This window comes from Nothoprocta perdicaria, unplaced genomic scaffold (assembly GCF_003342845.1).
Source record: "Nothoprocta perdicaria isolate Ctin4 unplaced genomic scaffold, notPer1 scaffold_2, whole genome shotgun sequence".
Lineage (NCBI taxonomy): Eukaryota > Metazoa > Chordata > Aves > Tinamiformes > Tinamidae > Nothoprocta > Nothoprocta perdicaria.
Genome location: NW_020455204.1, coordinates 1,309,488 through 1,335,661, shown reverse-complemented (window position 1 = coordinate 1,335,661; position 26,174 = coordinate 1,309,488). Strand labels below are relative to the sequence as shown.

At 52.5% G+C, this 26,174-nt stretch overlaps 2 protein-coding genes across 2 annotated transcripts in view; one reads left to right on the top strand and one right to left on the bottom strand.

The window, feature by feature from the left end:
- The window catches only part of PIK3IP1 (phosphoinositide-3-kinase interacting protein 1), a 6,269-nt gene extending 1,471 nt beyond the window's left edge, over nucleotides 1–4,798 (top strand). Inside the window, exons 2-5 of the mRNA XM_026037444.1 lie at nucleotides 3–189; nucleotides 2,415–2,600; nucleotides 2,724–2,802; nucleotides 4,574–4,798. Coding sequence (XP_025893229.1) covers nucleotides 3–189; nucleotides 2,415–2,600; nucleotides 2,724–2,802; nucleotides 4,574–4,781 — 660 coding nt within the window. The 3' untranslated portion in view covers nucleotides 4,782–4,798. The remainder of the gene's footprint in view (nucleotides 1–2; nucleotides 190–2,414; nucleotides 2,601–2,723; nucleotides 2,803–4,573) is intronic.
- A 3,753-nt stretch (nucleotides 4,799–8,551) lies between these two features.
- On the bottom strand, nucleotides 8,552–25,469 carry LIMK2 (LIM domain kinase 2). Its single transcript, XM_026037761.1, has 15 exons — nucleotides 25,417–25,469; nucleotides 21,445–21,580; nucleotides 20,679–20,788; nucleotides 20,229–20,417; nucleotides 19,673–19,778; nucleotides 18,601–18,797; nucleotides 17,714–17,900; nucleotides 15,353–15,439; nucleotides 14,467–14,598; nucleotides 14,129–14,185; nucleotides 13,876–13,941; nucleotides 12,891–13,065; nucleotides 11,481–11,536; nucleotides 9,712–9,869; nucleotides 8,552–9,166 (listed from the first exon to the last, which is right to left on the bottom strand). The coding sequence occupies exons 1-15, from the start codon at nucleotides 25,467–25,469 to the stop codon at nucleotides 9,010–9,012; spliced, it is 1,866 nt and encodes a 621-aa protein (XP_025893546.1). The 3' UTR covers nucleotides 8,552–9,009.
- Nucleotides 25,470–26,174: the final 705 nt, after the last annotated feature.

The following is a 26,174-nucleotide window of genomic DNA, read 5'->3' as shown; positions in this document are numbered from 1 at the left end:
AGGTGGGTGCGCGCACGGGGCCGGGGCCGCTGCTCGCGGCGCTCGCGGCGCTCACTGCGCGCTGCCCCACAGCCGCCGAGGACCACAGCAGCTGCAGGAACCCGGACGGCGCCGCCGCGCCCTGGTGCTACGTGCGGGGCGCCGCCGGCGGAGCGGAGCGCAGGGCCTGCGACATCGCCCCGTGCCCAGGTAGGAGCCGCCCGCGCCGGGATGGCGGCGGCTGCCCCCCGCCCTGCCCGCTGCCCCCGGGGTGGTCATGGGGGCCCAGACTCACTGCACCCCAGCGAGCCTCCCTGCACCCCAACGCCCCCCCTTGCACCCCTCTGTACTAGCACCCCGCCATGTATCCCCACATCCGTCCTGAACACCAACACTGCCGTACACCCCCCTGTCCCTCAACAAACCTCCATGCACACAACAAACCCCAGCACTTCCTGTACCCTTTTGCCCACCAACAACCCCCCTGCACACCAACACCCCCATGCACCCCAACAGCCCCCCTTGTACCCCAATAACCCCTTTCACCCCACGCTGTGTACCTCCCGCTCCCCAGCCCCCCCACACACTCCAGCGCCCCTCCCCACATACCCCTTCCTTTGCACACAAACAACACTGTGCAAGCACCCTGTGCACACCAGCACCCCCCTTGCACCCCATGCAGCACCCACAGCAGCGCCTGCCTGTGCACAAACAACAGCGGCTGTGGCCGCCCGGCTTCCCAGCCGCAGAACAGGCAGGTGTCCCCAGGACTCCCCTGGCCCTGGGTGCTGCCCCCACGCCCAGCCCTGTGGGGCACAGGTGCCTCCCGGCTCTGCCTGCTCCAGCCCTGGCGGAGGTGAGGGACGGGGGGCAGTAAAAGAAGGAAACCCCAAAGACTGGATTCTCCCTGGGCAGTCAAGTGTGTCGGGGTGGGGAACAACCTGCCGAGAGCAGAGCTCCATTGGAAGCCTCTGTCAGGGAGAGGCTGACCGAGGGCAAGGAACTGTTACTTTTTGGAGTTATTTCTTTCTCTTTGAGCCCCCTTAAGCTGTCTGCACCCGACTCTCCCCCAGGATTGCCATCCCTGCATGTAAACACTCCTCCCGACCCTCCGCTTTCCTTCCCTCAGCTTTTTCCTAAAGATAGAGCAAAACAAACGTTGCTGCCAAGATCTTTACTCAAAACACTCAGGGCTGCAGCTCTGGGATCGGGGGAGTTGACTGACCTTTCAGCCAATTCTCCATTTGCATATTTAAGGAACGGGCCATGTTTACAGCTCCGAGCGGCACCGTTTGCATCTGAACGGCACCGTTTGCCTGCTGCAGCTCTGGCTGAGCCAGAGCGGAGCAGCTGTGCGGGGTGGGAGACCCTGGTGTCCCCTCGCGCACCCCCCTCCGCACTTCCATTTCACATTCCACTGAGGACTCAAAATGGCTGCAGATACAAATAGGGAGGTATTGGGAGCTGAGGGGGGGGAGATCCAGGTCCGCCAAGAGGCGGTGGGAGCTTTCAGGTGTGGATGCATCCCGGGAATGGCGTGTCCCAAAGGTGGGTTCCTCTCCTTAGGGGCTGGCGCTCGCGGGCAGCGGGAATGCCCCCCAGCACCCAGCACAGCTTTTACTGTTGTGCTACTTCTGTTTTAACTGTGGCACAAAAGAGGAAGCTCCCTCAAAAACAGGTCTAAAGGCTGTAGGTAAAAGTCCACATCCCGGGTCATGGGCATCCATCCATCCTTATGCACCTTTCTGAGAGCTCTGGCTACTTTTAATTTGAGCTATTTGCTCAAAATAGGGGAGATTGTTGATAGAGTGGCACTAGGCAGGGAATGTGCTGCCTCCAGTGTTGTTGCTGTGACTTAAGTTGCCTGTCCCACTGGAGGAGTTTGCTACGGGGCTGCGAGGAGTCCTGGGAAATAGGAGTGTCTCAAGACTGCTTTCACATCAGCAGGAGTCTCCTTCCATCAGACCTTTGTGTGTCGGGAGGATGGAGGCAGAAAAGAGAGAAACAGGCTCCTGGGAGGTTTGGGATGGAGCTTCTGATCATCTTGTGCATATCTCTTCAGTGGGATTGAAGCTGCAGGTTGTGTCTTCGTCTGTGCACTAAATGAAGTCATGGGGCATCCATGGCCTCATGTCCTGAACCTGGCTTCATTCTGCTGTCTTGACTCCTCCCTTGTCTGTAGTGGTTGGTGCCTTGTACACCCTGTTCAACAGATTGAGGTCAAGACCAAGTAGGGGAGGAGTCTGTTTCTCTCCTGTCTTGGTAGGATTTAAGATTTCTGGCAACAATGTAAGAGGGAGCAAGTATCTTTTAATGTGCTGTAAAGGCATTTTGGTGATGCCAGACTAGACATGTCCTGTTCACTTAGGCACGTGCTGCTTTGAAGTACTCTCATCTGCTCGATCTTCCAAACATCTCTGTTTTCCACCTGACAGATGCCACTTCTACAGCAACGCCAGTCTCTACAGCGGAGGTTGATGCTTCCCAGGAGGTCAACCAGGTGTTTGAACCGGCTGATACGCTGCCCTCGCGGAGCGAGGCTGCCGCTGTGCAGCCCGTCGTTGGGATCAGCCAGAGAGTGCAGATGAACTCCAAAGAGAAGAAGGACTTGGGGACACTAGGTACAAACCTGGAATCATACATTGGATCCCCTCCTGTAATTCTGACAGGATGGATTCCTTCTGAGGCTCTGAAAGCTGCATTTACACCCTTTAATTTTGCCTCTTTCCTTCTTATCCTCACAGGTTACGTGCTGGGGCTGATCATGATGGTCATCATCATTGCCATTGGAGCTGGTATTGTCGTGGGATACATCTACAAGAGGTCAGTGGCTTCTCTTTTTTTTTTTTTTTTTTTGTCCAAAAGCTGGTGTAGGCATGAAACAATCATCTGGACAGGAGTCCAAGCTCCTGCAGACCCAGCCACATCCGGATGAAAAGGCAGATGGGGGTGGCTTTCTCAGATGTTTCCAGGGAAGCTGAATTTTAGGTATAAGCTGGAGGGAGCACATGCTGGGTGCATTCCCAGGAAGTTCCTTTTGTGATCAGGAAAAACAAAAAAATCCCCAAGCAGGTCAGCTTCCTCTGCAGTCTTCAGGTTGCATTAGCTAGCCTTAGGAGAAAATATCTCCAGAATGTGTGTTGTGTCCCACATAGTGTTTTTCTTGGCAAATTATATTTTGCCAAATCTCCTGGCTGCTCTGAGGTTCATTTTGATTCACCCCTGTGACTTGTGGCGCCACTTCCCTGTGTCGGGCAGAAACTTTTTGGTAGCTCAGCAGCACTTGAGCATCAGAAGCACTAGGTGTAATAGCAGGCAGCTTATTTGCAAGAGTCAGAGCAGGCTTAACAAATAGCAGTGAGTGTGGTTGCAAGTGACGGCCCAGGCTCCCTCTTCCGGGAGGGTTTGCTTTATATTTTGGCTGTTTGACAGCACGCTGACACAGCCAAGCAGCAGGAGCTCTTTCCCAAGCTGGGACATGTCCTTATGTAAGTGTTTATAATAAATGCAGACAAAAAAAAAAAAAAAAACAGGGAGGATTGTTACGTAAGGGGCAAAACCCAGAGCACTGCTTGTCGAGGAACCTCTTGGAGGTGTCACTTGGGGCACGCTGTCTGGCAGGAGCAGCGGCCGCGCGCTTAGGGGAACCTGGCAGCTCTGCCTGCTCGCGATCACAGCCCCGCACAGGTGCTGCCCGTGTCACCTCACACCCGTCCTCAGCAGGAGTCAGGCTGAGCTTGGGCCAGACCTCAGCTTCCTTTCGTGCTCCAGCCCCCGGCAGGGCTGCAGGGCGGGATCTCCTTCCCTCTGTTGGGCCTTGCGCTCACTGCTCTGTGTCCGAGTGGGCAGGTGTGCACGGATTTGATGAGAAAACTTTAACAGGTTTGGTAGCTCGGTGTGCAGAGCTTTTCTGGAGACAACATGCTATTAATGCCAGCCATTTTTACAGCGAGGCAATTCTCAGCTGTGCAAATTACAGAGGTGTCACCTACCTTGGCAACAGGCTGAAGAGCAGGGTAGATTTGAGGAGTTGGTTATGCTGTAGAGCTGTTAGCTGCAACCACAGCAAGCAGGGCCAGCTCAGGTAGGGTTTCATGCTCTCAGTAACAGCTTCGTTTGCTGCAGAGGTCTGTTTGCTGCAGCAAAAGGCAGAATCTGTCACCACAGACGCATTAGTTTCTGGCAGATGTAGGCGGCCGTGGCAGTGATTCTGCACGGCAGCAGCTCTGTGCTGTCTCACTGCTTCCTCACCTGCACTGACCAGAGCCACGAGACTGTAAAGCGTTAGGAAGCAATTGTCAGTGCTGCGCAGTGAGGAAGCCCAGCGTTAAAGTCGTGGTTTAGCTGTAGTTCTGTCAGTGAATAAGGCAGTTTATGAGGGAGGAACAGACACAGCTTGGCTGCTTCTTGTATAGTGCACACATAGGGTGCTCTGCTTAGAGCAGGGGACATTTTTGGGCGCTCTGTGTGTGGCTGGAGTGGCTGTTTGTTAAAGAGCTGAACCTCTCCCTTTGGGCTGCATCACTCTGCTGGGCCTCCACAACTGGAAAGTGACACTCACCTTTGCCTTTTTTTTTTTTCTTTAATTTTGTAGGGGGAAAGACCTGAAGGACAAGCACGAGCAGAAGGTCTACGAGCGTGAAATGCAGCGCATCACGCTGCCGCTGTCGGCATTTTCCAACCCGGCGTGCGAGCTCGTGGACGAGAACACCATCGTGGTGCACACCAACGAGACGCCCGTGGAAGATGGCCGCGACGGCGGCGGGCCGCTCATGGAGCAGGCGGGTACCCCCGGCGCCTGAGCAGCTGCAGCAGGAGAGCTGCAGGCCGAGCAAAGCCCCCGGCTCCCCGCGGGCAGGGCAGCGCGTGTGTTCATTTCTGTTTTGTTTTCTTTTTGATGAAAGCCCGATGGATGGATGCAGGGGCCCGGGCAACGGGCTGCTCCTTATGGGGGGATCGTTCAGTGCATGTGCAGCTGGGGGCTGCTGTGGGGAACCCCGCTGCTTCCTCCCGCCTATCTCCTTGGAGTGCCAAGGGGATGGGGGGGATGACTGGCCAGGCTCACACCTGCTCACAGATCCCATAGCCCAGAGCATGGGCTCGGCTTCCTGTTTTTCCATTCTTTTCCTGTCGAATGGTGTGCACTGTTACTTGTGTTTCAGCCTGGGCCCCCAGGAGGGAGCAGTACTGCAGGGACTGAGGGGAGCTTCACAGCAGACGTAGCTAGATAATTACACTCTGATTATAGGTCCTGCCTTTCGCTTTAGTGGCTGAGAGCTGGAGACGCTGTCCAGCATCCTGCTACTAAATCTATCTTTTGGGTTTGTTTTTTGAGGAAAGAGTGTAGTTGAGGGATGGCTCTGGCCAGGAGCAGTAGGTTTAGCCCAGTGTCAATTTGGAAAAGCTCCTCTCAAGCTGCTGACAAATCCAGGTCTTCCAAGGCTGACGCCACATCTCCATTCCCCTGTGGTGCTACACGCACAGTGAGAGTTGTAGGTGTCCAGGCAGTCCCTGCCTTGTGCTCACTTACACGGATCGGGAAACCAGAAGGCAGCAGTAGGTATTTGTGGAGTGAAGGAAAACAACCTGCCCTTCAGTGACCTGGAGTAAGCTGAGCACGGAGAGGCGCTAACACAAGCTTCCAAATTCCCTTGGCTTCCTCCAGGGCCAGCTCTGGGCCCAGGGGCCAGGCCAGCTATAGGGATGACCAGGACACAGTAGCTGCCATGACAAGGGTAGGAAAAGCAGCTACTTGTGCAAGTTCCCAAAGTTAGGGCAAGGTTTCTGGCTCAGCCTCCTTCATACACACTCTGCTTGTGCAGCAAGACTCGCTTGCAGAGCCTGGCCCCCTTACAGCAGTTTTGTAACAACTTTTATCAGCAAATGTTTCAGGGAGTTTGGCAGGGATGGCTGCTGCAGTGTCTCCCAATGGGCACCGAGGCAAGGCCAGTTCAGGGAAACATCCGTCCCCATTTCAGGGGATTCAAGCCATTCAAGTAAATTTTTTAGCCCTTTGCTGTATAACTGAGGGAATAGCACTTGGCAGTAGGGGTTTTAGTGTCAGTGTTTGATTCAGAAAAGGGAAACATTTTATTTTTAAATGCCTTTGAATACCATTTCTTTGTAAAATGTTTTAAATACCTCATAATGAGAAGGTGCAGATTATGCTACCTTGTATTAAAGCTTAAAAGAAAAATGCTGTGTGGACACCTGCATGGGCTGTGGCTTATCTGTGCGTGCCTGCCTGCAGAGCACCACCCTTTTGCTTGGTGCAGACTTCAAAGAGCAGGGAAGATGCTACTTCAGCTCACCCAGCGCAGAGGTAAATCCTTACAAACAGCAGGACCTCCATGGACAAGGGGACAAGGGGCCAGGGGGTTGTGCCCCTTGGAGGCAGCAGCTGCCTTAGGCCTGGGACTCCATTCCTGGAAAGCAGCTGTGGGGATGCAGCCCCCTGGAAGAAGGGCTCAGTTGTGGCCCCATCCTGTGCTGGTGCCTCTGTGCTGCTTTGGTGCATCTCTGCAGCAGCTCTGCCCCTTCAGGGCTGCAGGAGCCCAGAGCACAGCAGCTTACAGGAGGCACTGAGAGCGCCAGCTTCTGCCTTCAGTCCTGGCGTCAACAAAAGCACCTTAACTCCATCTGTGGAGAGGGCAGTTACCAAAATTGGGCTGTATTCTTACCCCTGCCTCAGAAGGGGTACACAACTGGGCTGCAGATAAACTTAGGCTGCAGCCTGCTCTTAACTTTAATTTTCTTAACAGCTTCTTCCCTTTCCCCTCCTCCAGGTTAAGAAGGCTGTAGAGCATTCGCACAGCCTCTGTGCTACAAAGCTGCTGTGCAGTCCTGTAAAGGTAACAGCCACGGGGCTTTAAAAAGTGAGTTCTGGGATCATATCTGTGCTCTGTAGTTCCGATGTTACTGTTCTGCAGCAGGACTAGAAACCCCAAGAAAGCGACAACTTCCTGCCCTCAATACCACAAAGATAACACACACCTCTTTCCAGAGCATGTTTATTGCTTTTAATTTAGTTAGAACATGGAGCTGTCTGTGCAAATCACAGTTCATAAACCCCACCTACACATCACCCAGGACTCTCCCCCTCACAAACCAGCCTGGGAGGGGGAAAGACAGGGCAAGTCCTATAATAATACTGAGTCCACTGGACCCAGTTTAGTGAGGCTTCCTCCTGACTCACAGCACAAGGAGTCCTCAGTGTTGCTAAAACACCACTACACAAACTAAAAACACCCCCCTCACACACACACCTGTTGTCAGGTGAGGGCTGAGCCCATGTCATTTTACACAGTACTTTAAATTCATGGGTAGGGGGAAGAAATCAAAGTAACAGCTAAGACATAACACCCATTCCCAGCCACTCCATACAGAATGGGGGAAGAAATCAAAGTAACATCTGTGACACCCATTCCCCACCATTCCATAGAGAATGGGGGAAGAAATCAAAGTAACAGCTAAGACCTGACACCCATTCCCAACCATTCCATAGAGAATGGGGGAAGAAATCAAAGTAACAGCTAAGACGTGACACCCATTCCCCACCATTCCATATGGAATTGGGGGGGGGACAGGAAAGGAGCACACAAAATCCAGTTAAACTACGAGGTTTGTGGAACTTAAGAGCAGGACTTGAGCCAGCTTTTTGTTCGGTTCTGCCAACCCCATGTGCTACTGCAGCAGCAGCAGCAGTTTATTCGTCCTCCTCCCCCAGGACAGGGGCTGCTGAGTGCTGGAAGGCAACACCCCTGCTGACTCCCACCCCTTTCTTCTCCCCCAAAGCAGGGCACGACCCCGAGGAAAGTTTCTGCTTGAAGAATCAGCTCAGGTGCTGCAGCAGCAGCTGCACCAAAGGACCTTCAAAGGCAGTAACTCACCCAGCCTGCAGGGAAGGATGAGGTAATGGCAACTGAAATATTAGTTCTGTAGCTGCCACTCCCAGGAGAATGGGACAATATCCAGTTCTTTCCTGTTCACCAGCAAGTCCATCCTTGCAATAGCCTTGGGTACATGCCCCTTTATCAGCACGTACACGTGAAGTCTGAGCTATTTCCAACCTCAAGGGAGATTTTTCAGATTTCTGAAGAGCACCTTCAGCACTTTGGTCACCTCATCTCCACAGGCCAAGGGCTGCAGCAGCCTTAGCTCTTTGGGGCACTCGCAACCAGTGCAGTTCCACATATTTAGGTTCAAATCCTCTCATCTGCATTAAGGTCCTTGGGCAGGCTGACTCACTGGGCAGGCTCCGCATATGAAAATGTTTAAGTGGCTCATTTGTTGCCAGCCTTGGTCGCCATCATCAGGAGGGGCAAGCAGAGCTCAACCTTAGTGTTTCTGGACAGGCTTTTGGAGGTATTCAAATATAGAGAAAGAAAAAAAACAAGAAAATAAAAAAAAAAAAAAAAAAAAGGAAAAATTCATACGTGCTTCTCCAGAGACAAGATGTTTCAGGAGAATTGCCCAGTTCCTGGGGTCTTTCACTCCCTCCCCAGGCACCCACACAAGAGGCCCAAATCTCAATGGGCAGTTCTGGAAAACTAACTCATGACTGTGCACACTGTCCTGGTGGTGCCTTCTGCTGGGTACCTGGTGTCCCCAGCCTTCTGAGCAGAGTGGTCGGTCTGGGAGAGGCAGTTCCAGAAGTGCTGGTCTCTACCAGGAGTCTCCTAAGGCAATTCCCTCCCTGGCAAGAGGCCAGGACAGCTTCACAGCTTGCAGTCAAGTTCTAAGGCACCACAGTAAAGAAGCCTGAAAGGGGCTAGAGAAACACATTTCTCCAGCCAGAAAAATAGTGTTGAGCAGCTTTCCTAGACGCAGTTGGCAGGAAACAGCCCTCTTCTCTTCTGAAACATACCACAAATCCACAGGGAAACAGGAGATCCGAGAGGAGGAGCAGGTGTGTAGGATGTGGGGGGGAGAGGCAACGCAGCGAACGCGCAGCACGGTGCCGGCTAATGCCCTGGAATGGCTGGAGTAGCTCCCTGCCTGCCGCTCGGCGCGGGCCGCAGCACGGACGGGCTAGGTTGCATTCTCAGGTAGTTTGTCGCGGCTCAGTCCATACTGCACACTCACATTGTGGTCCAGCTCTTCCAGCTCGGATGGCAGGGGAATAGCCAGTTCTCCCAGGAAGAGAGAGAGCGCTTCAAAGCAATCTTCCAGCTTGGAAAACGTGGGTCTAGAAGGAGAAATGTGGAGATAGGTGTGTGGAAGAGCAAGAAGAGCAACTGCAACAGCTGGGCCAGGAATCTGTACAGGCCACTGCCCCTTGCGGAGAGCTGTGAGTTGGGACATGATCCTTCCCCATTTCCTTCAGAGGCTGCAGGGATTGCATCTATCTGGGGTTGTTGGGTTTTTCTACAGGTGTTGACCAGGGAGGTCCAGCCCCTTCTGAGCTCATTTGGCATCAGACCTGTTTTGAAGCTACAAGTTTCACACCTGAAACCACGTGTGACATATTTGCATTTCACACATGCTGCCAAGGCCTGCCCAGACTTTTCACACATGAGCAACTGAACAGTCACTTCCTCTTTACATCTCCATCTCAGTCCCTCCTGAGCCCAGGAGTCCTTATCCTCCTTTCCCCATGGAAGCTTTCCAGGCAGCAGCATTCGCACAGGAGGCAGGAATACACCCCTCTACCACCCTGTGCTGAGCAACCCTGTCACCAGGGACTAAGGACACGTCCCCCTGGTTCACAGAGAATCCTGCTCTCAAACCCACCTGCTCTCTGGTTCCAGCCTGCAGCAAATGGCAGCCAGAGGGAAGAAGGCTGGAGGACAGTCAGCAGGAACAAACTTCTCCCAGAACAACTTGACATTAAGGCCAAAATCCAGTGTGCGGGGGAGGCAGTCCGGATCAGCATACACCTGGCCTATGATCTGGAGGGAGAAGAGAGGGATGCTAATGCACAACAGGTCAGAGCATTACAAACAGGACATCCCAGCATCAGGCAGGGGCTTCTTCAATGTATTAGGGCAAAAGAGAAAGAACAGAAACTCCGGCATTGCATAAGGGCCTCCCGTCTAAGGGGACAGTTGCCCAATGGAGCAAGCAAGGCACAGAAATACAGACAAATTTCATGTGAATTTTTTGCAAGATCTGGCAACACAGCTGCTGTTGTGGAGGGGCCCAGCTCAGGGGTGCAGAGCCAGCAGAGGGAAGAGGATGGGTGGAACACAGAGAGCCTGAGCAGCACCCAGGAAGTCCCAGTGTTCAATATACCCTGCACTGAGGTGCACCCGCCATCACCGGCACGAGGTGCCATCAGGGACAACCCAGAAGCAAGTGCCAGACACGAGGGGCAGTAAGAGGAAAGGAACCCTCAGCAGCAGCTATAGGGCAATTTGCACCCGTAGGTCAGCGTTACTACAGCCTCTCACATGCAGGAAAGTATCAGGTTTAAAGCCTCATCAGGTATCACGAAAAGGGTGTTCTTATTTATAAACACCCTGCCCTTCCTAAGCCAATAACTCAGCAGGACAACCAGGCCCTGTAACTAGGCAGTGCAACACCCAGTAGGTATCTTGGCAGCGTTACTCCCTTATCTGTTTTGAGTATGCTGCTGCTTTTTTTAGCATCTTTATTTTGGGGGCAAGGGAAATGCTTATCTGCCACCACCTCTGTCTTTCTTCTAGATGAAACAATTGTTTGAATCCATCATGCAGATTTTTCAAGTGCCCAAATCCGTCACTCTCGACCACAACATTCTCTGAGAGGACAGCCCAGCGTAAAGAGAGCTCCAGATGAGGCCACAAGGGTTTATACTCAGATATTTTCTTCACGTCCTTCATCCAAGCATGGAGGAAGAAACCATGCTGGTCTCCCCTCACATTCCTGAAACTGCTGTTATCTGCAAACATAGCAACCTCTAAAAACCACAAGGTATTTTCATTTTAGAAGGAATACCCAACTGTAGAAATGCAGAGGAAGGGTGGGGTGCCCTCTGCTCTGCAGACAAAGCAGCCTGATACAGCAATAAGATGGTGAATCAGCTCAGAGATATCCTAAGCCTACAGACTTCAGGGTGAAAGCTTCATTAATCAACCTGCAGAGAGATTTCAGCTTCTCTGAAATCAACTGCCACTGAGGATGGAGACTCTCAATCCACTGAGGTAACTGCACAGCAAGTTATTCGTTTACTGAGGCAATAGGGTAAAAACAAGACAAAAAACAATTCAAAATTTAGAGAACAACTACAGCTCCTCTGGTAAAACAGACACGGGGGCTCAGTCAGAACCTGCTGCATTTCTTTACAGTTTCTTTCAGTTCAGGAGGAACTTTCTTCTTTCAATCCAGGAGGAAGCTCTGTCTAGAGCCAAGAGGTTACAGGACAGGTATCTTCCGTGAGGGGCCAGAGCTGTGGGGGGCTTGTTTGTACTGCAGTTTCATTCACTGAGCTGCTCAGTCACAGCCTGTGCACCCAAATTCAACGCGTAGCAGAGGAGACAATGGGGAAGGAGGAGCACAAAGAGACCCCATCGTGACTTTACCTCGCAGAGCACAATCCCAAATGAGAAGATATCCACGGTCTCATCATAGCTCTGGCCTGCAGGAATATAAGAAATGCAGCTCAGAGACAGTTCCCCCTCCAGCTATTCCAGGAGCTGCCAGCATTGTTTCAGGCTTGGCCTCTGAAGCTCAACTAACCCTGGTCCCCTGAGGGCCCTATGAAGGGCAGACTGCGCAGGGCGCACATCTGGGCTGGCTATATGGGTGCAACTACATCTTCCTCCATACACCCTCTATATTTAAACCTTCTCTTACTTCTGCATAGGAAGGCCCCACATGCCAGAGGTTTGAGCAAATTCTAAAGACAGCATGGGAAAGCTTATGCCCAGTCTCACGGATTGCTGTTCTGGTGCCTCCCTACAGAGCCCTGGAAGCTTTCAGCCTCCCTAGCAGTCAGCGAGTGCCTGGGCCCTGCTGCAGTGACTGCAGAGGTAATAAATTACACACGAGCAACACTCGGGATGTGGGAGGGCAGACAGCTCCTGCAGGCTGCTCTCCGTTCACACACACTCCTCCCTGCCCAGCCGAGCCCAAAATAATGGAGAGTTGCACAGAGCAGCCCTGCTTGGGGGGGATGTCGGCCTGCTCGCTTGCCCTCCTGATAAATGCCAGGGTTGAGCCTGCTCAGACTCCAGCAGGGCCTGGAGAGAAGGGGAGCGGAGCACCAGGCAGAGAAGGGTTGAAAACAGGGGGGAAGATCCATGGCCTCCCTTCCCTGGTGGACTGTGTCTAAACCAGTTAGGCAATGTCACAGCCAGCCCAACTTGTCAGAAAGCCTGTTTGTTAGGAGAAAACTGTGCCCGTTGCAGTTTGCCCTTACCTCAACTTCTGCAGGGGCACTTCTGCCCAAGGGACATGGTTCATCCCTTATGCATTGACTGTCATGTGCCCAAAACAGATTTCCAGGGCCCTGAGAGGCCCCTGACCCTGAGGCTCCAGCAAGCCCGGTAGCAGAGGGCTTCTCCTGCACCTCCACAGCAGCATGCGAAAGCCTCACCCTGCATTCAAGAACTCCCTGCTTCTCAGAGGGCTGTCATATAGCACAAGGCTATTGATCAGAAATTGATTTCAGGTTCAGTCTTTTTTCAGGCCACTTCTTCCCCGGAGCATACCAAGTTTATGGTTACCTAGGCCATAGCAAGTCTAGGGCTATTGCTGCCTGCTAGGGAGATCCCCTCTGCTGGTTCAAAGCCTTTCCAGGGCAGGAACAGCAAGAGCAAGTGCAGCTGCAGCACCTCTGTGTACAAATAAGCTCACATCTTAGCAGGTCTAAAACCATACACACTAATAGGTTTGACTGTTACTAAGACACAGGAGCTCTCAGTAATCCTGTCATCCCTATACCTTGCCACAGGCCGGCTCCTCGTCTGCACGTGGCATCAGTATCTCACCGTTCAGCATCTCCGGGGCCATCCAGTACGGGTTCCCAACCACCGTGTAGCGCTTCTTCCTGTCGCTCTTGCGCAGCGTTCGCTTCTTGGCAGAAGGCTTCTCCAAGGTGGGTTTCTTCCTCTCCTCCACAATCAGCCGGGACAGGCCGAAGTCAGCCACCACCACCGTCTTGTCCTACACGGGGGATTTAGTATAAGCCACTCGTTCCTCTCAGGAGCAAAAGGCTGTAATTCCTCTTCATTACCAACTACACTAGGACGGCTGCTTGCAGCGTTTCCTGCAGCTAGATGAGCACAACAAGTCACCTGGACAGGTGTAGGACACCCAATTCACAGCCCCAGCTTGTCATTTCCTCTCTCCGTGGCCCAATTTCTTCCTGTATAGGTCATCAACACTAATTCCATTCACTTGGCTGCACTTGCTTTGGCAAGTGTAGACTGTTCTTTTCAGACCTTCCTGTTCTACCTGGTCATAAATGAACAGAAACTTTGAGGTGGGTCAGCTGAAGCCTAGACACCAATCTCATATTCCAGCTAAGCGACCAGGAACAGGGCTTGAGGAAATTAAATTAAACAAAGATCTTGTGATCTAGCACTTTAGAAGAGGAGCACACACCCACACTTGTAAATCCTAAGTGGCAGTAAAAAAAAAAGTCAATGAGTGGTTAAACGAACAGAATCAGTTGTAGAGAATGTTTCATAGTTGAGATAAGGAATAAAACTGATTGAATTCTCATAATATGATTGTTAACAGGAGATGCTACCACAGGAGAGAACTTGAGAGAGCAGCATGAAGACACAGTGAAAATGTGAACAAATTGGAGTATCTTATGTGAAGTTGAAGCTCTGTAGTTCAAAGTGCCCTGATATCAGTTGCATATCCTGACAAGAGAGGGCTTCAAATTGAGCATCATGGGGAGAAAATCAGGTAAGGAAGAGGATGAGGAAGGAACAACATGCTGTGGGGAAGAGAGGTGTAGCTCACCAGCTTGATTAGGCAATTGTGTGAATTCAGGTCTCTGTGAATGATGCACATGGAGTGCAAATAGGCCTGGAAGAGAGAGAGAGAGAAGTCAGCGTCGGGGGTCCCAGACAAACACCTTTACATTTACAGCCCTCAGCACAAAGCTAGCTCCTGGCGGTCAGGCAACATCCGCAGCCCCGCACCCAACACCCTGCTAAGCAGCCAACCTGGCCCTGGAGGGTTGGTCTGTGGTGGAAGGGTCCCTCTGACTCACCATTCCAGAGGCAATTCCTTTGGCAAAGCTGACCTTCTGCTGCCAGGGAAACGGGTCCTGAAAGACAAGTCCTCCACAGTCAGGGAGCATCTAACAAGCCAGGTGGTGACAGCCATTGATTCTCAGCAGACACTTACAGCAGACAGAGAGAGAGGGCGCAGCCCCAAGAGGCAGCACTTCCAAGCTCCAGGCCTGCTATAGCTAAGGGAAGCTTTTCCATGAAGCCCCACACAGGAGAAGACTAGCAACAAATACCAGCCGGTAGATAGGACCACATGTGACAGCCTCAGCCCAGAGGCTGTAGAGGTCTAGCAGACACCCTCTTGGCCCACGCTCACCGCATTGCGGAGGAAGTCCTTGAGGGTGCCCCCCTCGATGTACTCGGTGAGGAGATTCAGCTTCTTGTCCTTGTAGAGCACGCCAATGAACTTGAGCACGTTGGGGTGATCCAAGCTGCGCATCACCTTCACCTGGAAGGTAGAGATATCTCAGCGCCAAGGAGAGTGGAGCACGCCCTGACAGATCTTCTGGGGTGATATTCATACCGAGGAGAGCACTCCAGTCTGGAAGTCACCTCCTCCAGGTATCACACTGAAACCTCAACCTTAAGGCTGTCAACTATCTGTTGCCTCTTCATTTTCATACTATGTGATTAGTCTAATTTTAGCCTTTAAAGGAGACATCCCTTAGTTTTGGCCAACTTTCAAAATATGATTGCTCTCCAGGCTAGCTAGCTGCTCCATATTGCGTGCATCAGAGTCAGAAGAGCAGCACCAGGGCCTTAGAGATCCCTCTACACTAAGTCTGACTTCACTCACTGTGGTAAGTGGTCTTGGTTCTTTTCACCAAGAAAAGGGTTTAGCTTAATTACAGCAGGAGTCTTAAACATCATATGGACATCAGCCTTCACCATTTGTATTTGTGCACAAGGCTCAAGGGATAAATCCTGCATATAGTCACAGAGCTTAATTTGCCTTAGACTCAGAATGCTTTTTATCATTGAAAAATTAATGAACTGGGAGCTGATGTCATGTCTGCTGCTCAGCTGAGATGAGTCACATTTCGCTGCAGCAAACATTCAGCTAGAGTCAGGCTTTTCCCAGTGTGACGGCTCCCCCCTAACTGATTCCTGGGTGCTGGCATCAACACTCTCCCACTGGAGAGAAGAGGGAAGAAAGTAACACTACACTATTCACTAGAAACATCTCAAAATCCTGCTCTTACCTCTGTTAAGAAAGTCTTCTGTGTTTCCTCATCGCAGCGAATCAGCTCCTTCATCACCATCACCTTCCCTGTTGCTTTGTGAGTCACCTGGTGGAAAGAGACACCACAAATACAGGGAAGAGCTCAAACACATAGCTCTAATGCTATGGGTAATATGCTTCTAACAGGGTAACATCTCCCTCCACCCAGAGAGGGATGTAGATGGGAGAAAACTCAGATCCCAGGGAGCTGCAGAACGCAACATAAAATGTCTTCTTTCAGAATTTAGCAAAAAATCTGTAAGTGAGACAAAGACTACCTAAAGCTGACAAAGTCATACCAGGGGGTAGCAGCATCCCAAGAACCAGAGCTGGAGGCTCTCTTTTAGGCAGCACAGGGCTGAGCAGGCCCTTGAAGCCTCTGAAGGCATCCTTCAAACTCATGCAAGCCTTGAGATCTCCTGTAGGAAGGGTTTGCCCAGCGAGACCCTTGTCTTGTGTTTTGTACACAGACCCCAACAGTTATGATCTGTATTAACAAAGGCATCAACGTTCATTTGCATCAAAAAATCAGAACAAACAGCCCAGAACCACGTGCCTTGGGGATTCTGAAGCCCATTAGTTTCTGATAAGCTGACTCTTGTGCAAGCTGACCCAGGACACAGGCTATTCAGTTAAGGCTATTCCATTGTCTTCCCATGCTCCTTGGGAGTATTTTGATAACTGCAGGGAAGGTCTCAGAATGGTGGACAACACACAGGAATCCACCATAAACATCTTTGGTCTTGCTATCATATACTTTCTGGCTCTTAAGCATGAAAGCATTTCTAGTTCCTCAAGAACTGTTTGCCCTTATCCATAGAGTTCCTGGCATTTTCCTGTGTTCTGGAAGCTTCTTTTAACCCTCCTCACTCCCATATCCCAGGGAAGCAAGGTAAAGGGATCAAATTCTGATGAGCAGGTTTCTCCTTCATTTGTTTAGCCTGGACAGCTCAGTCTACCTGGATAATTGGGTAATTAAATAAGCACCTTTCTCTCTGAAATGGAACAGAAGGGAATTATTCTGACCAGACACAAAACTTGTTGCATCAAAAACATTCAATCTGAAGTTCAGGAAAGTTGTTCTTTATTTTTGCCATTTAAAATAAAAAGCCTTCCAGAAAACCTCCAGATCTGCAATTCAGAACACAGGACTGAGTTATGATGTTTAGGAAACTGGTGAGCTTTGCAAATCCTGGGGCACACATAGCACTCTTTGGAACCAGTGGACTGAGCAAGGTGGAGTATCGACGCATGGAATGGCAGGAGTATCATATTCTTCTGCTCCTGTCTGGAATGAAGCATCCGAATTTAAACAGCCAGCCAGGGAACACTACACATTTTAGCAACATGGAAGCCAGGGACATCTAACACCCAAAGATGAAGGGAAGTAAAAAGACAAGACAAGGCTAAGTGTAATGTTTAAGCTGACATACCAGCAAAATTGAAATAAGTGCCATGGCTGTATGGCAAGAAGGGGATTTTAATCCCTGGAGCATGCGCCAGAACAGGAGGGTGATCAGGCAATTTGAGCAGAATAGAAATGCCTTCGTGCCATTAACTGTGTGAGCATAGATGACAAAACATGCGACAGAGTGAAGTTTCTGCTTACCTGGACCTGCTATTTCTCTACGAGCAGAGGGGAAGAGAAATATGCCCATTAGTATAGACCAAAAGCATTGGGTGTGTAGTCCTGTCTCCCCAGCTCTCATGGAAGCATGAGATGGACATGGTAGCTGGACTCCCTAAATCCCATAGCATGGCAAGCAGCAAGGAGAGGAGCTCACACCACCTTTGTGAGGCAGAGGAAGCTGCTCCCTGGTGCTATGAGAGATCTCCACATAAGAGCTCCTGAAGCACCCTCACTCAGGACCACAGAGTTTAAATACAAGACAGAAGAACTGCTATTAATGGTGAATTTGATTCTCAGTCATGCAACCCTGACAGCTACCAGCATACTGACAGATCCATTTAGGCAGGGAAAGGTGCTGAACTGAGGAGCTGAGTGCACTTCTTCCTAAGAATGAGTCTTGTAAAAGCAAGTTTCCCATTACCCCAACCTGATCTGGCTGGTGGCTGCGACACAGGCACTCTGGAGCTCTAAATCTAACCCAAGAGACTGATGTGCGTGGGCAAAGCTGGCATTCAAAAGGGACACAGTCAAATTCATCTACGGACAGAGACAGGGAACAAGGCAGAGAAACTGATCTTGCTAAATGGGCCAAGTGAGTTCCCAAACTGATCACTATCATTAGGGCAAGTATGAAATGACAGAGACAGCAGGAAAGCTTCCTGTGATGCACAAATACTGGTGACATGGTCAATGTTTGGGGAGCTCCCTTACCTTGATTGCTTGCCCAAAAAAGCCTTTTCCTAGTACTTCGCCATGAATCAGGTCGCAGGGCCGGAAGATCTGCTGCGAGCAGCTAGAGGTGGAACGTAGGGATTCAGAGCGACTGATGTCCCGGCTCAGCAGGAGAGGTTCCTTGGGGGAACTGGGGCCAGGAGACTTCGAAATGCTGTTACTTCGCCTAGAAAACAAAGAGACAGGAAGATCAGGGAAGCTGCTAGGGAGCTTTTGTTTCAACGTATATTATCATTAGCTGCTAAGGGTCTGGCTTCCAGAGGTGCTTCAGTGTTCTTCATATCTCAAAAGCCAGACACTCTCCCAGCACCATGGAAGCTCCTGACAAATCCCTAGCAGCTTCCAAGTGGGGGCTGCCTAAGAGCAGCACATCTTCTGCCCTATTAGTGAGGGGCAGAGTTCTGGAGAAGGAAGAAGCTGTGAAAAGGCAGCTCTAAAGAAAAAAATAAAATACTGTGTAATGACTGAATGAGCCGCTGAGGACCCTGATGTAAGAAGACAAACTTTTTCCCAAAGCTGAAATCTCAGCTCTCAGTCATGCTCCCATAAGGCGGACACCTCTCCCCAGCCATTAAGGACGGTAAGTATCCGACCTCCAAGTTTTCTGACTATAAACCTAAACAGCTTTTCTAGCTTAGAAGTAAAGGTCCTTATTTTTAGTAAGGAGAGATGGCCAGCCTGGAAGGGAATGGGGAGCATACCTGACAAGAGCAGGACCATGAACTCTCCACCTCTTTGCCAGTGCTTTATACCACAGATTATAGTCACACCTCTGCAGTTACTTGGGATCACAGGGCCCAGGGCAGCCTAGGCAGGTAGCACAGGGCCAAGCCAGGCTAGGTCAGAGGCAGTGCTCCCAAACCCACCTGAGGGAGCGTCGGCGGAGCGTTCCTTCCAGATTCTCCTTGATATCCAGTGGGGAGAGGGAGCGGGGGGAGATGGGAGGCTTTATGTGGGTGGGAAGGCGGGAGTCCAAACGGAGTCTGTCTAAGCGTTGCGAGACAGGGTCGTGCTCTATCAGCAGCTGCAGCGTCTGGCTTGTCTTGCGAATCAAGTCCTCCACCTGAAATCAAACCCAAGGACAGGATGATAGCAAATGGGAGGAACACGAATGACAAGAGGTAGGAGACGCAGCAGAATGCCCCTTGGGATTCAGAGCAGCAAGTTCAGTGAGATCACCCCATAGTTGTGGTTTAGCTGCACACACCACAGCTGTCTACCAGACAAGTCAAGCTAGCTACACAGAAGTTCATCATCCTCTCCAGATCTTCTGTTCTGGTCAGCTACAAGAGACCAAACCCTTTCTTTTCTGAGAAGTGGCCAAACCTACATGAATTTCCATGCTGAACAGCCCTGGGAAAAACAACTGTGCAAAAGCATCATTAAGCTACACAGAGATTTATCTGAGAGACATCTCTTGTGCTCCTCACATCCACATTTGCAATACCAACAGAAAATAAAACCTTACGCAGTGAAGGCAATAGTGATTTCATTATACCACCACTACATCTCTTGGTATCTATATAAAGGACTTGCATGTAAATGCAGACACCAAATATATCTTTTTGCAATGTGAAATTCCTTCCTAGAATCAGCTCAGCATATTCATAGCTGCCTCTAAAGGGATTAAAGCAGCAAACTTTGCTGGCAACACAAAGATAGTGTTCACTGCCCCTCTGTTCTCAGTTGTCAGAGCTCTGCACTTTCCTTACCACTTCACCTTTGAAGGCCGTGAATTCAAAACTGCATCCCAGCTGCCTTTCCATCTGCCACATTTCCCTCCTCCACTGGAAGGAATCTTCACATGGGCAGTGGGAATAAACAAATACTACAAATCCATGCACAGACACTGTATGCAGGGCGAGGGAATAGTGCCAAGAGACAGAAAAGTTGTACAGAGGCAGGTGAGAGGATGCTCAAGGACAGAGTTCTACCCACCTCCTCCACCTGTAAGGTACGAATAGGAGCTCCATTAATCTCCAGGATACGATCCGCAGGGTGGATGGCGTTTCGGACATCCGGGCTGATGTGCATCCTATTAACTCTAAACATGGGAGAAAGGGGCAAAAAGGGGAAGAAGAGGGGTCAGTTTAGCTTGTTTTCTCAAAGGCTATTTGGTCTCTAGTGCTTCCCTTGGTATTTGGAAATAAAGCAAAGCTAAGTGACCAAGACAGCAAGCTACTGTCAGAGCAAGTGGTTAGGTCTGAGCTGCCTGGCGGCGGGGGGCTCTTCATTTGCCCAAGGGCAAAAATTGCTAATTCACTACAATTCCCCAAACACTGCACGTGCACTGGAGACATCACGGAGGAAAAAGAGCTCCCCTTCAAAGTCACCACAAGAGCAAAGCAGAGGCCAAGCACGGATGGCGCTCTGCTTCTGCGTGCGCCAAGAGAGGTTCTCAGAGCAGCGCAAGCAGCTGGCAGGGCAGCAGCAGCAGGGGAAGCTCCCCAGCTCCCTCCGCGGAGGCAGGCGGCCCTGTCCCTGTTGTACTCACTCTTTCACCTGGACGCCGGTGGCGTAGCTGGAGCAGCCGCCTTCAACGGACACAGAGAAGCCCCTCTTGCCGTCGGTGGCGGCCGGCATGGAGATGAGGGTCAGCGTGTAGGGCAGCTGCTCGCGCAGGGACTCCGTCGAGTGTTTTTCTATCATCGGCGTCAGCACAATCTGGTTATGGCATTTTCCACTAAAAGCAGCAAAGAAAGTCACCGTGGCAGCGTCCCATCTCTCCCCACCAATCCCACACATCCAAAGTTCTCTTGTTGATCCTAAGCCTCAAAGGGCAGCTCCAGCAAAAAGGAGCTTCCTAGAGTTCCCCACTTCAGTATTAGACAGACGCGAGACAGATTAGACATTCTCTGATCCCTAGAGCAGATCAGGGAATGTGGGTCATAAGCAGCCAGGCACAGGACAGGTTTTCAGGAATGAAATACAAGCTGCATCTTACCAGTAGAGACTGGAATGTTGCACCAGGGCGTAAGTGTCCCCATCTTCAATGATCACTTTGCAGCTCATACAAGCAAAGCACTCGGGATGATACTTGTATTCTCCTGCCACCTACACACACAGAAAGAGAAGCAGCTTAGGAGGCCATTAACTCCCATTAATATGTTCATCCAGATCAAGATCAAGAAGTAGCTTTTTACTAGAGAGCAGCATTAGCCTATTCTACCCTTCCTGAACCTGCTCCTTAGCACCTTGGCCACAAAACTTCTCCGACACAACTATCAACATGGGAAGCAAAGCTTGTGCCCCTGGAACCTCTGCTGTATTTGGCAGCTGCTCAATTATCAAAAATACTACTCTGCTGCCGCTTGGTAAACAAGATATTAAACCTTCCTGTCCAGTTGCTCTTGGCACAGCAATGAATAGTAAAGTTGAAAGTTTTTTTCTCTATATAGACAACGCACAAATTTAGATACTTTTACTCCCCAGACAATAAGGAATCAGCCATGCTCAGTCCTGAGAACAGAAATTAGTACTGAGAACAGTATCCAGAACACTGTTGTGTTCAGGTTATTCCCTTTTAACTTCCTTCTTTAAGAGCTATGCACCTATTCTGAATGGGGACACCTCAAAGGTGACAAGAAAGGCTAAGTTTTCATCTCTAACACAAAAGCTAAGCAGCGAGTAGAACGTTACTGCGAGTCTCTTTGGTTATCTGGATAGCCAGGAGAGCTCCCAGGCAGGGAGAAGCAGGCCAGAGTTTTTACCATCACGGGTCCGGTCATGAGCAGCGAGCAGCCGTGGCAAGATTCCCCAAACTTGCTCCAATAGTCCTTGTGGCAGTAGAGCTTCCCGTCCTTCTCATAGTACCAGTTAGTGAGGGGATCCTGACATTCCGAGCACCTTGAAGGAAGCACAGGAACAAGGGGCCAGTTAGCAGCGAGTCACAGGGCAGCAGGAAAGGTTCTAAAGGGTCTCAGCCGCGGCCCTGCACCGAGCTGGCCCGGTTGCAGAGACACCAACTCCATTTGCCAAGGCCTTTTCAGCTGAACACTGGCTTTTTGAGAACTGGTATCAGCCAACACACCTGGGAAAGACACATTTTCAGACACACACAGCTTCAAATAGGTCTCACTCATTTCTTGAAACATCACTTGCTTTAAAGTATTATTATTATATATTATTATTAAGGTATTACCTTGCCTTAGAAATTTTGCTTCTCTCTGCAAATGGCAGGAGCCGCTCTGCTTTCTCCTCAGTTCTTTGAGGATGTGGCTTCCATCTTCAGAGGTGTCCAGCACACGGACAGCTTCCCTGCCTTTCTACTTAGTAATCCTGTAGCCTCGTGCCACCTTGTGTCAGAGCACCCATCTCCTCAGCCACATCGGAGATACAGCAACAGAGAGGCTGGATGCACTTCCCCGTGCAAGTCAAAGTCCGTTTTGCTCCGGTCTTTAGCGAAAGACCCCTAATTTTCTATAAGTAGCCTCTCCCCAAAGGTTGGCCACCGCAGCATCCTTCTGACAGACAACGGCTCCTCCTTGCAGCCCTATATACAAAATTCATCCACCATTTATCTGTGATGAGTCTCCTTGCTGCTGCTGCCCAGGACAGAGCATGGACACACGCACGCACTAAACAGAACCAAACTCATCCCCAAGGACTCTTCGAACTTCATGAAGGGAGTTGCAAAACCCTTCAGGTATCAACATTAACCCTCTTTTCAACATCCAACCATTATTAAATCTTTATTTACAGAAAGCAAGGGAAGAGTTGCAGCGATGCTGTTTCAGGCACCAAAAGCAGAACCTGGATCTTTAGGCTTCCCAGACACACATGGCCCTGCCAGGATGGGACACGCTGGGCAGAGGAGCTCCCTGGAGCTTGCCCCGCTCCAGAGATAAGAGGTGAGACTGGAGAGAGATAAGGCTCTACTCCCTGGCGGCTGCATCACTATAGATCATTGCCCTAGCCCTGGGCAGCATCTCCTAGGACTTCATGGGAAAGTTATCTGGGAAGAGGCTGCTTCCGGGTGCGGAGCCGAGGGCAGGTGAGTCACTCACCCCAGGCCACTGAGGTTTGAGAGGAGCTCTCCGGGCGCTGGGGACCCCGCGATGCTGCCGCACAGCACGGAGGCGCAGCCAGGGCCGCTAGTGCCCCTAGGCTCAAGCGAGGCTGCTGCGGGCTCCCTGAAGCACTCTCTGTGCCGAGACGTCCTGTAAGCTCCCACAGCGCGGAACGGCCGCGCCAATCCGAGTGCTGGGATGGGCTCCAGAGAGTTATTCACACTGAGAGTTATTCGCACCCCCTCACGAGGCTGCAGAGCAAGAGGCGAAGCTGCATGGAAGCAGTTGGAGGGTAAACACAGCAACGCTCAGTGTGTTTAGCGAGGTGAGGTGCCTAGCGCCGCACCCTGCCCTCCGGAAAGCGGCTCCTTCCAACGCCTTTGGCTTTTAGAGTGTTCTCCCAGCTGAGCAGCTTCACGTCCCGTCCCTGCTCCTTTCCTCTGGCATGGGCAGGAACTTCAGCACGTGCCACAGCCGCTGCCAGCTGTCTGCGGCGGGGGGAGCGGGGACCTCGCACCGCGTGATACCAGGCGTAGCTAATGTATAGCTAATGTAGCTAGTGTATAGCAAATGGTATGGCTGCCACCACAGCCTGGGGCACCGGCGGGGCTGCACCCCGCTCCTGGCGTGCAGGAGACCGCAGGGCATCGCGACGCGTCCACGTCCACCACCAGCCTTGAACTGCTATTGGAGGGAAACACCCTGAAGGATCAAGGGCCGAGCGGGAGGCAGAACAGAGCAAGTGGAGACCAAGAGCAGAGCTTTGTACGGGCCAGCGTTAGGAACACGTGGCTGAGCACAGGCACAATCTGCGCCCCAGCACCACGCGGCTCCAGCGCCCGCTCCGCGAGCCATCCCGTGGGATCCAGCCCTGCAATTCCAGCGGGAGCCGAGCCCGCCGCCGCGCGCGGGAGCAGGCAGCAACACAGAGACGGCAGCAGATCCACCAAGGCCTCTGCGCCTGCCCTGTTCTGGGGATGGGCAACGCGCAGGTAGAGCTCTAACAACCACTCCAGTGTCTTTGCCCAGGTGATGATGGAGCTGCCTGCAGGGCTCAGTGGACAGAGCAGCGCTGGCTGCAAGGGCTACACAAGCTCCTTCCTTCTCCTTCCCACCCCATGGCCAGGCTCTCCGCAGCGATTGCCAGGCAGGAACGCTACTACCTCGGAGCACGAAGCCACCTCCTCACCACTCACCACAGGCAGAGGGAATGTCCACTTCTGGCTCCTCTCTTAGATTTACAAACCATTAGTCTTCTCCTAAACCATCTGGTATCCTTATTATAGGGCCTCAAAGCGCCGGGGGCCGCCACGTTGCCCCCTTGCTCTCCCGGCACCACTCGCGGGGCTGCAAGACCCTGTTCTGGTTGTGCTGCCACCCTTCCCTTCCCAGCGCCGACCCCAGGCAAAGGATCTCCCCGGTGCCCCCCAGCCAGCGGCACCGGCCGGAGCCCCCAGCGGGCCATGGTGCCGCGGGGGACAGCGGGATCAGGTCACAATGACAACCGGGCCGTCTGTCAGCGCGAGCGAGATGCAGCCCACGCGGCCAACATCTCTTTTTTCATCCAAATGAAAGCCAATACTCTCAGAAGCAAAGACCTCCCGGCACTGGGAGAATGATCCCTTTGAGAAGGGCTCATTAATCAAGTGCCCCCCGGAGGGCCGGGCCGGATCGGTTGACGCCGGGCAGGGAGCGACGGCTCCGGCCAGGCCGGCAGCACCGGCTCCCGCCGCGGCCTGGGTGACGGCGACACCAGCCGAGGAGCCACACGTGCCAGGAATCACAGCCCGGTTATGGGAACGCTCGGTGTCCAAACCCTGGGGATGCAGAAGCAGCGCTGAAGCAGCCAGTGTAGCTGTGCTATACATATAGCCGTATAGCTGTTCTATACGGACAGCTTTGCGTGTGCGCCACCTCGGACTGCTTGGAAGTGCGAACGGCAACACACTTCCCTCTCTCCCAAAGCAGGTGCGTTTTTATCGGAGAGGTGCCTAGATAAACTCAGCAATTTGCAGGGCAGCAGACGCTCCCGTGGAACGGGGATCCGAGTCCCGAGCAGCTCTGGTTGCCTTAGCTGTGGCTTCCTTAGCCCCACGGCGTGTGCAGGAACAGGAGCAACATTCCCAGGTAGCTGGGGGTGGGAGGACGGGATGGGACAGTGAAACCACAGTCGGGCCTGTCCCCATCCATCCTCACTATCAGCACATCGGCCGGGAGGCAGCACCGCAGCCGGCTCCAGCCCCATGAAGAGCTCCCACCACGGAAATGCACCGCAAGCAAAGCCCCATTCTGGAGCTCACACCTTCCTCAGGCCTCACCTGTCTGTCCAGACCGCGGAAGGAGGCTGATCCGGCCTGAGCCCTGCGGCGCGGGAGCCCTTCCCGTGCAGGAGGAACGCGCTGCAAGTCCCCAGCCACCCGCCGAGCCCGGGGTTCTCATCCCCAACAAAGCCAAATACTGATCACCACGATCACGTCACCCTGCCGGGGACGGGCACGGAGCCTCACAGCCTCCCTGCACGCACAGACACTGCTTCCCCTCCGGCTGCTGCTCCCTCTTTCCAGAGGGATTAGGACCCTTCCCCGCCGGCTGCTCCGAGGCGGCTGCTCACAGCCCCCGGCACCTCCCACCTCCCACTTTGCAGCTCCCCGGCTCATTCCGCTCCCGACTCACCGAAAGGGATCCTTGGGAGCCAAGTAAGCCGGAGAGGACAAGTAACTTCCCATCTTCAGCACTGGATAAACCGGCTCAGCCACAAACCTGTGCGGCAGTCTCGGAGCAGTTCTGCTCTGCCAACATGGCAGCGGCCGGGGCTCACTGCATCCCGCGCTGATCCCGGCACGCTGCTGCGCCGGGAAGCCGCCCAGGGAACGCCGGGGCTCTCAGCCACTCGCTCCCGCTCTTCCCAGCTCCCATGGCTGCAACCAGCTCGTGGAGCTCCCTCGGGAAGGAGGGGATGGCCGGGCTAGCTGGACATGCTGCTGCAAGGGCTCTGCGGAGGCAGCTCTGCTCTGCTGTCAACTTTTCCCTTCTCCGGTTCCACCCAAGGTGGGAGGGAGGAGGAGCCGCCGCGGGACAGCGGGTGGCAAAGGAGCCGGGATAACTCTATAAAAACTGCTCTTCTGCAGGGGTGGAGCTCACATGCAGAGGGACCCTGTTAGTAAGCGCTGCAAGGCAGGAGCCAAGCGCGGGGCTGCGGAGCAGGGCGCCCCGCGGGAAGGCAGGGCCTGGCACGGAGCGACCCCGGCCGCGCTTTGCCCCTCGCCAACAGCCCCGATCTAGCAGGGACCCCGGCAACCATCTGACCCCTTCGCATGCCAGGTGGAAGTGGGAGGTAGGAATCGGAGCGGGCAAGCAGCCTCGCCGGGATCGTGGTGCTTCGCTTGCTCCGAAGCCGGGCGCCATCTCTAGCGGCCTCAGGGGCTTGAGCG

What these genes read in the sequence shown, in the direction of transcription:
- LIMK2 (XM_026037761.1), bottom strand. Translation starts at nt 25,469, where the DNA reads ATGGGAAGTTACTTGTCCTCTCCGGCTTACTTGGCTCCCAAGGATCCC. An exon ending in GTACCTTACAGGTGGAGGAG is followed by an intron (nt 18,798 to 19,672) that starts GTGGGTAGAACT and finishes GTTTGATTTCAG; the next exon opens with GTGGAGGACTTGATTCGCAA. An exon ending in AGGACTTCCTCCGCAATGCG is followed by an intron (nt 14,186 to 14,466) that starts GTGAGCGTGGGC and finishes CTTGTCTTTCAG; the next exon opens with GACCCGTTTCCCTGGCAGCA.